This window comes from Lissotriton helveticus, chromosome 10 (genome assembly GCF_964261635.1).
Source record: "Lissotriton helveticus chromosome 10, aLisHel1.1, whole genome shotgun sequence".
NCBI lineage: Eukaryota > Metazoa > Chordata > Amphibia > Caudata > Salamandridae > Lissotriton > Lissotriton helveticus.
In genome coordinates this window covers 1,054,577,131-1,054,589,190 of record NC_136071.1, presented here as the reverse complement: position 1 = coordinate 1,054,589,190, position 12,060 = coordinate 1,054,577,131, and the positions used below count along the sequence as shown (strand labels likewise).

The 12,060-nt window shown below is 42.9% G+C and overlaps 1 protein-coding gene across 2 annotated transcripts in view; it reads left to right on the top strand.

The window, feature by feature from the left end:
* The window catches only part of DGKB (diacylglycerol kinase beta), a 1,755,973-nt gene that overhangs the window by 191,611 nt on the left and 1,552,302 nt on the right, over window positions 1-12,060 (top strand). For both annotated transcript variants that reach the window (XM_078663763.1, XM_078663762.1), the window contains exon 2: window positions 8,146-8,410. In XM_078663763.1, the coding sequence (XP_078519889.1) occupies window positions 8,341-8,410 (70 nt within the window). In that variant the 5' untranslated portion in view covers window positions 8,146-8,340. The remainder of the gene's footprint in view (window positions 1-8,145; window positions 8,411-12,060) is intronic.

Below are 12,060 nucleotides of genomic sequence, written 5' to 3'. Positions count from 1 at the left end.
GTTGATCTGTTTACATATATTATCAAAGGCGATAACTACTTGTGTACACAAAGCCCATATATCTAGACAAATAGCTACATCATCCTCCGCCCTGTCCAAAACATCCTGTAAGACAACTTCGGGTATTACGCTAGACCATTTTAGTCTGCGTCCTTGATCTTTGACAATCACATTTTGGCCTCCCTTGTGAGACACTGGATTCAAAGTTAAAAAATCCTTGGACAATGCCTCTACTAGCACCGGATTGTGGTCACTGAAGACCGAGACCACAGTATTGTACCTTAACACTTTACCTAATATATAAGAAGACGAAAAAATGTAATCGATAATTGTACCGTCGCCGGTTCCTTTAAATGTAGGGATCTTATTTTCACCCTCCCCGCAACATGATTCATACAAATTCCATGCTGCCAAAAAGGTTTCAAGGACCTCCCCTCTTTTTGAATGTTCAAAATGAGTAGCTATAGAGTATGGTGGCCCATCTTCTACTGTATTGACACATGGCTGGTTACAGGGATGGATGTTAAAGTCACCTAAAAGAATTATCTCAAAGCAATTTACTTTGGATCTATAGACTGACAAAAATGTATCCACTTGATCCAGATTATAACTGGTACTTTCATTTGCGTTAGAGTTATAAAAATTAATAAACAAAATCTTGGGTGTGTCGGGGGAATTCAGTTCAACAATTAGACAGTTTTGACAACCTGAATCAAGCTGGGTTACCACTCCTTTTAAATCAAGTTTAAACAAGCCTAATAAACCTCCTTTTGATCTACCTACCACACTACTTGTGGCTGGAATACAGAAATGTCTATAACCATCTAGGGAGAAGCTGTTTGATGAGTCTAAGGTCTCCTGGAAGGCCAAGATGTCAAAAGTTTTCAAAAAATTAATCCATATTTCATTCCCAACTTTGGCCCTGATCCCAGCGATGTTCCAGGTCATAATTCTGCAAGGTTGTACATTAGTCCGGGTGTTTTTTAACAGTCAATCATTTTCCTCCAATGAAGCTAAGGGGGAAAACCGATTGAACAATGGCAAAATTTGTTCAGCTTGAAAATTTGGCCTACACAGACTATAACAGTAAGGATCTGAAGGCATCGATTCTGGATAGCCAATTTGAACACATGGCACAAAACCCTGCCTGGGTAAAGATGTTAGTGAATTTGGTTGAGCAGCTTGTGATTTGGAGATGTTACTAAGGTGATTATAGAAGAACCCAAGAGGGCGCGCACATATGAAATCATCTGTGGTTGGTAAAGAAGCAGCCCATAGCAGGACGGTGGCAACATGCTGAGGGTGCTTAAAGTTTATAATAATGCAGTCCCCCCCGCTCGTTTTTCTTGAATTACCTATCCAGCCCACTCTACGTGTTGATATTATGTCATTGCAGAATGCGACAGGAAACCCACAATATTTGCACAGCCAAGCTAGTACTTTATAGTTCAGCGAATCAATCGTTTCCCCCCGCGCATAATTTGGCCGCGAATCCAACCCAGGGACGTTAGTAAGTACTACTATGTACGGGGCACAATCTGGAGGGAGATTGACTAGGGGTCCTTGCTTCCCTTCCCGCTGCCCGAGATATTATCTCCTGCAGCGCTAGGTTGTGTGCTCGCCCTCAAGATAAATGGATGAGTAACGTGATTAATTGGAGGCTGAGCAGGTGTTATAACTGGCGCAGTGTGTGTCGGCATGTGCCCCCCGCTACAAGAACTTACGGCCCCCTCATTTTCAGTAGTGCCCATATTAGTACTCTTAGCTGTTTTAGATGAGGATAAATGGGAAGATAAAAGACCACCCAGTCTAGAGACCTCTTTAGAGACCTGTTCTAATTTGTCCCCATCCCCTTTACTAGAAGCCACAGCGAGGGTGCCGGAGAGGGTTCCGGGGTGGATGTTTGTGAAGGTTGTGGGGCAGATGGCAGGGAGTTTCCAGTGCCACCACAGTAGATGGTGAAGTAGCGAGTATTTCTTTGTCTGCTCCTGTTTCAGCGCCTTGAATGCCCCCAAAAGCTAGATCAAGGATCTCTGGTAGGACTAGCCTACTTGTAGGTAAAGGAGGGGGACTAGTCCGATTTAGTGAAAGACGACGTTCTGAGTTAATTTTACTAACTACTTTTACCATGTAATTATCTATGGGATCAGACAATAGAGGAGTTTTTGACGATCGTAATTTAGCCATTTTATTGTGACTGATATACCCACCTATAAAAAACACCCAATAATCAACACTCACAGGTCGGAAAAATATCCAGAGGCAGCGTCCCAAAGTCCGTGGCCCAGCCAGCCTCGTACAGTCTCAGACGGGCCCGGGCTTCGCCCGGCGTCCCGCGAGGGAGGGCTGACGCTAGTTTTATGCGCCTCCTGGCGCTCCAATGAGGTCACGAGTATCCCTGGGCTGCTGGGGGCAAGAAGACAACAGCTCCTCGCCCGGGCTCCCCAGCGGCTAAAGCGGCAAATGGCAAGTTCCACGGCGCTCCCCCTGCTCATCAGGGCTGACGCTAGTTTTGTGCGCCTCCTGGCGCTCCAATGAGGTCACGAGTATCCCTGGGCTGCTGGGGGTTGCAGTCTCCTGACCTGCCCTCCACACAGCGGCCGGCGCTTCCCAAGGTGGCAGTGGGAGCGGGCAGCGGGAGGCAGGCAGCGACCCCAGCAGGTCAAGGGGCAAGAAGACAACAGCTCCTCACCTGGGCTCCCCAGCGGCTAAAGCGGCAAATGGCAAGTTCCACGGCGCTCCCCCGGCAAGTTCCACGGCGCTAAACAAGTGGATACAGCATAGGGAGACTCATCACTGACAATCAAAGCATCCAGGAGACTCTGTTGGGGCGCCATAGCTAATCACAGCTGAGGGTGTTTATGTTCACGGGTGCCTTGGCAATTACAGCTTTTGCTGGAAGACATGGGGTCATCCTAATAGGCAGCTGGAAAATGTGGATTTTCCTTTCATAAGAACCAAGTTAGAACCTTAGGGGAGGTGTGAATCATGTACCCTCAGCAACAGCTGGTTGAGTGTCTCTTCTAACAATGGACAAGAGTCAGTGATAGGCAGATTGTTCTCAGCCTCCAGATATGAATCACAATGACATGCCATTGCCTGGGCCTGGACAATGAATCATTGGCCTGTCTTCTTGGAGAATCGTATTCCACAGCAGCTAGCATGAGCGCTGAAGTCCAAGGTTCAGGCATGATTAAAGGCCAAAAACCCAAACATCACTGCTTGCTCATTAACCATCCATCCTTCAAATATTGGATACAGTCCTCATGGTTAAAAGAGCACTGATAGTCGAATGCATTGCATCAACATATACCTCCCTCGAGAGCAACCTTCACCTTGATTTGCTGCCCTGCCTTTAGGAGCATGGGGGTTAGATCGAGGCGATTCTCTGGGCAAAACGTCAGATCTGTCATTAAGGAGACAGCAGCATGTAGGCAAATTATATTCTAATAAATGCAAATATTTCTCCTTTACATCATTTGTCTCTCACTTCGCTTATACAACTGTGCAAAAGGGTGAGTATATTTTATGAATAGTGATCCACGGTCATCAAGATCCATATATTTTATGCACCCTGGGGAACTGTCTTCAACAAATATTTATAGATCTTTAGATAAATTAAACATTTTAGTTTCACGGATTTCAATATTACAAATTAAGAAGCACCTCAAGTTATTGTAAACAGTTAAAAGACAACAGCCTACCAAACTCTGTTTTAAGGTTTATGTGGATTGTAAAATGTGAGTGAATATCTAATCTCTAAATTGGAGAATTTGAACTGCTAATAACACAGCAATAATATCAGTGGTGAATCTGGGTGGTTTCGAAAAAAAAAACACAGCGGAAAAGTATTTTTATTGTAGTGGTGAAAAATCAGGTGTTGCAGTCATAACCATGCAGCCTTAATGTGTCGTTGAGGACTCATCAGCCTCCTTTTTTTAGGGGATCTTTGATTGTACCCCCTAGGGTGGAGTGGGACCAATTAAGTCTTTCTGCAAGTTCCTCGCCTCAGTCCAAAAGTCCCCTAGTGGTTTACAATCACTGATTCTTCTTTGAGGAAAAAATGCTCTGTTGCAGGTCCTGTAATGTGAGATGTAGTACTGAAACGGGAGATCCCCTCATTTGCACTGGGAACGTCACATGATAAAGGACAGGCCTCTCAGTTTGGCTGCATAACAAGATACCCTCTTTAGTAGGATTAGGTATTCTTGACAGGACTGCATATTCATTTTTATAATACCTATATGCACTTGACATGCATAAAGGGGTAGGATTTATACGATCTGTCTTTGTATAAATATGCTCCAACTACAGTGTAATATGATTACATTCATCCGTGGAGGCTACAGTCGTTCCATTTGGAGCACTGCAGATAGGCCTAATGTTTACTGTATGAGGCAACACATTAAATGTAATAGGTTCATTTAGAAAGACTTAGGGGATAATGAGACAAGTTACATGAAATATTCTCCCCTGTTGGAAAAGTCTGGGTTGAAAGGCAATATATGAAGTAACCTTTAGCCTGGAGAAATGTTTTCAGCCTGCACAGCCACTTCAGCCCAGCTGTTCACTGGTTCACTAAAGGATATTTCAGATTATTCTGCATAGTAATGCAGGAAAGTCCAGATTTTAGTAAAGACACAAAGGGAATTTGCTTCTAATCACTCCTTTAATAGAGCCACACAGTTCCTATCTAGCTTTGGGTAAGAAAACAATCAAATAAATAAGACTCAACCGCGGCTACATCAGAAGCCCCCTTAGTTGTGACATTCTATTGATGCTCGATAACAGATAAATATTATGTTTCATATTACTCTCATCTATGTGTTTTCTGATATGATGCCAAATTTAAGTGTACTGGATTCCTGTCAATGATCCCTGTGGTGATGTATCCCTGTTACTGCTGGGTCCTTTTTATATTTGCATAACTGATGGGAATTGGGTTACTGGTTGAGGGGATTAAAACCCTACTCAATAGCAATCACAATTCTTGTCAGGGTGAAACATAATTAAACTCCAAATTAACCTGGGCTTAACCCTCTGGTAGCTCGTCACAAAGGAGGCAGACTTAACTTAGGGGCAATGTGTAAAGTATTTATGCAGCATGTCAAACAGCAATAAAGTGATAAACAACACAAGAGAATTCCCACACCAGTTTAGAGACATAGAGTAAATTGTATTGAAATATTTGAGAGCAAAACGACAAAAATCCAATCAGTAGAACCGAGATATATGATTTTAAAGAGTAAAGGGAAAACAATGCTTAGAAGCGCAAGGTTCCGACTGTGATTATCTGGTTGTGCCAGATCAGGACAAAGTCACAAGTTCACACTGAATGAGATGGAGTGTGGACCCGATACAGGGACCAATTTAGGCCCACTGAACAAAGTACCTTAAATCCCGATTGCAGAGCCTTGCGATATCCTGTGTCAAGGATGAGTCATGCAGCGGCAGTTCCGATGAAATGCAATTTCCTGTGTAGTGCGTGCATCGTGCAGTGGCAGTTCCAGTGGAGCAATCAATGAGGCTTGTGATGCAAGGTCCAGCATCGTCATCGAAGATGCTGTTGACAAAAAGGTTGAGATGTGAAGTCCTTCATCAGGGATGCATCACACAACTGCAGTTCCGATGAGCTGCAGGCTGCAATGCAAGGTCCTCCTTTGGGGAAGCATCGTGCAGCAGTAGTTCTGATGCTGGGCTGCAAGGAGATGTGTTGCATTCTATAAAGTCTGCCCAAGAGTCCACAGCTGGGCTGGGAGAGCACCTTCAGGCTCACTTCCAAAGGTCGAGGACTGAGGAGGTGCCACTTGGTGGGCAAGGCTCCCAGCAGCAGGCAGAGTCCAGATGCTGGGTTCAAGATGGTTGGAGTCTTTTCTATGACTGAGTACATGCTCAGGAGCCCAGCCAACTAGCCATTGGAGTTACTCTGGTTGTCCTGCATTCAAAATGGAGGTCCAGTCTGTGAGAAACTGCATTGTTGGTTGACTAGAGTGTGAGCGCTAGTCAAGCAACAGCCACCATTACTTGCAGGGGAACCACAAAAAGTCACTAAATGTACCTGTGCTTAACCCTGGGTAGCTTGGCACAAAAGGCAGTCAGGCTTAAATTAGAGAAAATGCATAAAGAGTTTATGCAGTACACAAACAGGAACAAAGTGGAAAAAACACCACAAGAAAAATCCCAAACCAATTTTGAAAAATTGAATGAATTTTTATGAATTATTACACCGAAACAACATAAATCCAATCAGTAGATCCAGAGTGTTGTTTTTAAAATGTTTTAGTAAAGACTAACGCTTAAAAGATCAAAGCACCAACCGTGGACATCTATTTGTGCAAGACCATGTTAAAGTGGAAAATTGTGACCAACCTCGATGGAGCACGGTTCAGATACAAGATCTTGGTCTGTGCTTACCTTTGGAAAAAGTTCTGCAAAAATTTGTTCTGAGACGGTAAATTTCAGTGGGGCAGGGCTGCAGGAAATTTCTGAGGAGGGAGACTAGTCATTGGATAGCCTTGGGTTGAAGCCGCTGTGAAGATTTCTAAGTTTAAAATAAGTCTCTCCAGTGGGACAAGGCAGAGGGCTGTAGCAAAAGTAAATTCCACGAGTCCGAAGGCCCGTTTGGTGAAGGACCACTGTAAAGGATTTACTGCTGCAGAGAACAAGACAGCGGGAGAAGCTGCAGAGTCAATCCACCGGCCATGCACCTCAGGTGGATAGTCAAGTAGGTTGGTCCTGGTCTCCTCCTGTTGCTCTGGGCATATCTTAGCAACAAAACATTTCTAAGTTCCCACTTTTGAGTTTTGGCTTTCCAGTCACATTCAGCACTGCTTCCAAGGGCCCAGGAGTGGTGGGCACAGCGTGGAGGGTCAGGGCTCAATCAGGTGTGGGTCCAAGGTGAAAGGAGACTTCAGAGCTCAGATCAAGAGGCCAAAAAATGTGCCCTTTGAAGTTACTATGGTAGTCCTGGTTTCAAGTTAAAAGTCTAATTCATCATCTCCAGGCAAGAGGGTAGCAGAGCAGAAAGGCAGCAGCAGGTTCACAGTCCAGCACAGTGGCAGTCATTTCAGTTGAGAGGTGTGGTGCAGCAATAACATACATGTGTGTGTTTCCAATTAAATGCCTCCTTTCCCCATTATTTTGTTGGCACTTATTAGCATACCCTCATATTCTCTGCAGCTCTGTTGAATGGGGGAGTCTGCTGAGGGTAGCATGAGCTGAGCAAGTCTTCACTGAACTCCAGTTTGAACTTCACGGCTCACTGTTTTGAAATGCGGTTGGTGTGATCAGTTTATTTGAAAGATTGTATTGAATACCCCATGTGTTTTTACCACAATGCTTTCTTTTTCATTCCTATTTTTTACTTCTCTTGTTTGCTAGTAGAATTTCAATTTTTATATACCGTGCATCTATATATGGTTAGGTTGATGGAGGGGCATTAACAAAGGTAGGCTATGTCAAAGGCTCTTGAAGAAGATTATGAGGAAGATATTCATAAAAACATGAGCACATTCAATGACAACTCTTTGTCTACTTCTATACAGCCTCATATTTTGGCTGCTAGCAAGATTAGAAACATAAACACTGCAGGGCCTCCTGTCTTGGGGTCAAAGATATCTACTGGGCAGAGAGTGGTGCCTTCTTTTTATGAATTACCTCAGATGAACTCCTTGCTAAAGGATGGTGGGATCTTGGACTCTGTATTCTGCATCACAGAGCTAGTGTTGGGTGACAATAGAACATTCCTCCAATTTCTGGAGTTAGTGATAAATCTTGAGAGCTCATAAGTGAAATTTTCTTCCACAATAGCTTCCATAACATGAAGAATATTCTATAAGTTCTGCAGAAATTGGAGAACCTTTCATTACCACTGAACTTTAATCTGTACTCCCTATATAATCCCTCATCTCTAATTTCCTTATAATAGACATCTGGGTGACTTGTGGTGCACCCAATCACCTATTATGCCAGAGGGTACTTCATCCATACATGTTATGATTAACCTCTTCATTTATGTTAAGCAAAAACTCAGTAAAAATTATAACAAAAGGAACAAAATCAAATAGACAGTTTCTGTATAGATGTTTCAAAATGTGTGTATTCTCAATCAAAATAATCCACATGTCCTACTTTGTCTTTTTTCAGACATTTTGATCTGTCTCATGAAAAAACGCCCTTCATCAAAGATGTGGAAAATAATGATGTCATCTCCCAGAAAATAAAGTAATTTTGAACACAGACCGTCGAAATACTTGGAGCCTCGGAAGTGCAACAATTCAATTACCACTGGAGTCATACACCACATTCATTGTATCTGTTAAAAGGAAATACAGGCTCATTATGACCAATCACGAGAACTGGGTCAATCTGAGCCCTGCAGAGTTCTCACAGCTTCAGAAGTATGCAGAATGTAAGTACAATGCAGCTTTAAAACATACATTTGCACTGCTAGATCAACATCTAAGGTGTGAATTGGTGAAATTAAACATGCACAGTCTATCTTTATATTTTCTGATTACACTTTTTATATTTTCTTGATTGTGAACTGGGCATAGCTTTTTTTGCATTCATGTTTCCCAATGAGAAATTTCCACATATTATCGTTTTTCATTTACTATACCAAGCCCCACTCAGGGTGTATATGTTCTGCAACACCTCGGACAAACATCAAAGTTTCTACGGTTCACTGAAAGAGTATCAACTACAAAAATATGGATAAAAAAAAATCGCTGAAAAAATATGGAATGCGAAAATATCAACTCCCTACACTTAAACAGGTAAGTACAAAAATATCAGGAAAAAAATATTGATGTAAAACATATAGTTGTACAAAATATAGATTTATATATATATATATATATATACATTCACTGAAAAAACCATAGGTTATAGACCATATATAGTTAGGAATTAGCATTTACAAAACCTTGAAAATTCACTGAAAAAACCATAGGTTATAGACCATATATAGTTAGGAATTAGCATTTAAAAAACCTTATTTTACTCACACAAAACCATTGAAATTCCATATATAGTTAGTTGCACTAACTATATATCGCGCACCCGCAATCCACTGCTGATGATGTCACATATTACATCATTCATGACATGGTCAGTGACATCACTGATGACATCACTGATGACAACATCCAGTGATTATGTGTTTCTGTAAAGTTTAAATATGTTTTACATATTGAAGAATGAGTGGATGTATAAGTGTCTGAATGAAGGTTTTAGTAGGTGCGTGATTGACTGTATGAGTGAGTGATTAAATGCGTCTTACTGAATGCACGGGTTAGTGACTAAACTGTCTGAAAGTGTGCATCAGTATGTCTGTTGTTGTGCAAGCTGCTGCATGTGTTGATCAGTAGCTATATAAGTAGCTATATGGGTTATTGATTGGTTGCACAAGTATTTGTATGGGAGACTGAGTGTGTGTATGGCTGGCTGGGAGGTGTGTGACTCTGTGCAGATCAATGTGTACTTGTATCAGTGATTCTATAAGAGAGTAACTATGTGTTAGTATATGTTTCAAAAATGTAAGGTGTTCTGTGTTTAACTGTATAGATGAGAAAATGGAAGTGTGATTGATTCTTTTCAGGACTGACTAGGTGTGTGAGTAACTCCATGAATGAGTGGCAGAGTGTGAGTGTCTGTATAAGTGTATGAGTGCATATGATAGTGTTGTAAAGATGAGTGATTGTATGTATGAATGATTGTATAAGTGAATGTGTGTGTAGACATAGGAATCAGTGAGTGCGTATGTAGTAACTAGTATTGGTGTGTCAATGGTTTCAAAAATGATACTCTCTATTTAACACTGGGTGTAACGGAGGTTATATTACAGTGTGAGGAGATGCATTGTATTATCACATGAATGATATCATCAGTGATGTGATCATTGATGTCAAGTGTGATGTCATCAGTGATGTCATTTGAGATGTCATCAGTGATGTCATCAGTGATGTCACTGACCATGTCATGAATGATGTAATATGTGACATCATCAGCAGTGGATTGCGGGTGCGCGATATATAGTTAGTGCAACTAACTATATATGGAATTTCAATGGTTTTGTGTGAGTAAAATAAGGTTTTTTAAATGCTAATTCCTAACTATATATGGTCTATAACCTATGGTTTTTTCAGTGAATTTTCAAGGTTTTGTAAATGCTAATTCCTAACTATATATGGTCTATAACCTATGGTTTTTTCAGTGAATTTCAATGGTTTTTTAATAGCAAATATCATAAGCTGTCGAATGTCAAGTACGTGGTAAGTAAAAACATTTTCGTGTTTATGCACACTGATCTGCTTTGAATGCTGCCCCCCACCCCTCATTTCTATTAGGAGTACTCTCTCTTTGCAGATAGTGAAGGGTAGTTAACGCAGCCCTTTGCCCCCTTTGTAATCCGTCGTGCCTGCTTCTCTCTCCATTTGATTGATTGTTCTCTTTGGTTCATTCTCTATTTACAAACAAGCACAGAGTCAAAATACTCTGTTTAGTCTTTGCAGATAGCGAAAAACCGTGTAAAAAAACAAAAGGAATCGAGCAAAATCAGTAGGCCACTAATGGGATCTCTTTTTGACCTCGCTAAAATAGAAACATTAGGAACAACCTGTTGAAAATAGCAATGCGTATGTACATAAGCGGCGTTCATTTGTGTTCACAGTACCCCTTGTTGATTGTTTGAATCGAGCATTGAATTGTTCGAAGTTGGTTCTCTTAAGGATCTTCTCTGCCTGCAAACGAGGAAGAATAGGAATATTCTCTCTCCCTTTGCAGATAGTGAAGGGTAGGTAACGCAAGCCTTTAACACGTCGTACCTATTTCATTCCTCATTGATTGATTGATTGTCCGAACATTGACTGTTTGGGAATTAGTTCTTTTTGGAGGTATTCCCTGTTTGCAAATAAACGTAGGAAAATCTTTGCAAGTAGTGAAAGGGTACGTAATGCGGACCTTTCTCCCCCGTTGTAATCTGTCATGCCTATCTACTCCCCACTGATTGATGCACCTGTTTCACCCGGACCATTTACTAGACATACGTCATCTGGCCCGACCAGAGAGCACTCCTAGTGAAAAGGACATATGCAATAATAACGAAGTGATCACTGTATCCTGTTAACAGAAACTTTAGCATGAAACAACCTGGAAAGAAAAGAATAGGAAATCGAAAATCAGTAGGCCACTGATGAACATGAACTTTTATTAAACAACGAACAAAGAAACGATAACATAACGTAATGATAAAACCTATTAATGTCCTAGAAACAAGAAAACGTTCGAAATATGCCAGTGGTGAGAGACCAGAAAAACAGTAAGAGAAACCAAATCACCCCTCGCTGTCCCACCGCCTGCCACGCCCAAAAAATCGATAGACTAGGGAAAATGCAAGTCAGTAGAACATCCGCCCCCACTCTGGAAACTTCCAAGGTGGGGCAGGGTTCCGGCTACGCCCAGCCGGGAGCAGCCCATATAAGGCAGGTCCTGCTGCCACGCCTCGGCCAGGAGATCCTAACGTAGGGTGTAGCCGGAGGAGAGGCCGAGACCAGCGGGACCCGGCCAGGGGATTGCCTTTACAACGCTGAACAGTTGCAGGGGGGGGGGAATGTCTCCTCGACCCTCCCCTCTCTCTCCCAGTCCGGCCGCGGTGGCCCTTGAGAGTTGCAGGTAGTCCCGCCACATGCTCTTCCGGTCCGGCCACCAACGGTCGGGGGGCCGAGGCCGACGGGATCCGGCTGCAGCCAATAAACCAAGAAACCCGTTCATGGGGCCAGAGCCAGGGGCGTCCGGCCGACATCTACCGGAAGCCCGGCCCGAAGACGGACTGGACACTTCTTTCTTTTATAATGGCTGCGACAACATTGGGGGGGGATGTCTTGCACATGCCTCCGACCCCCCCCCTCGTCCTCATCGCCTGGTCCGGCCATAACAAATCTCAAGCGAGACGCCGTGGGGTGCACTGGGAGGGAGAGACGGTGCGAACAGGCCTCTCCCGCCTCCCCAGGTGGAGGCTTCCCAGCTGCACCCTCAGCGCTCCAGGCGCCCGGAAAAGGG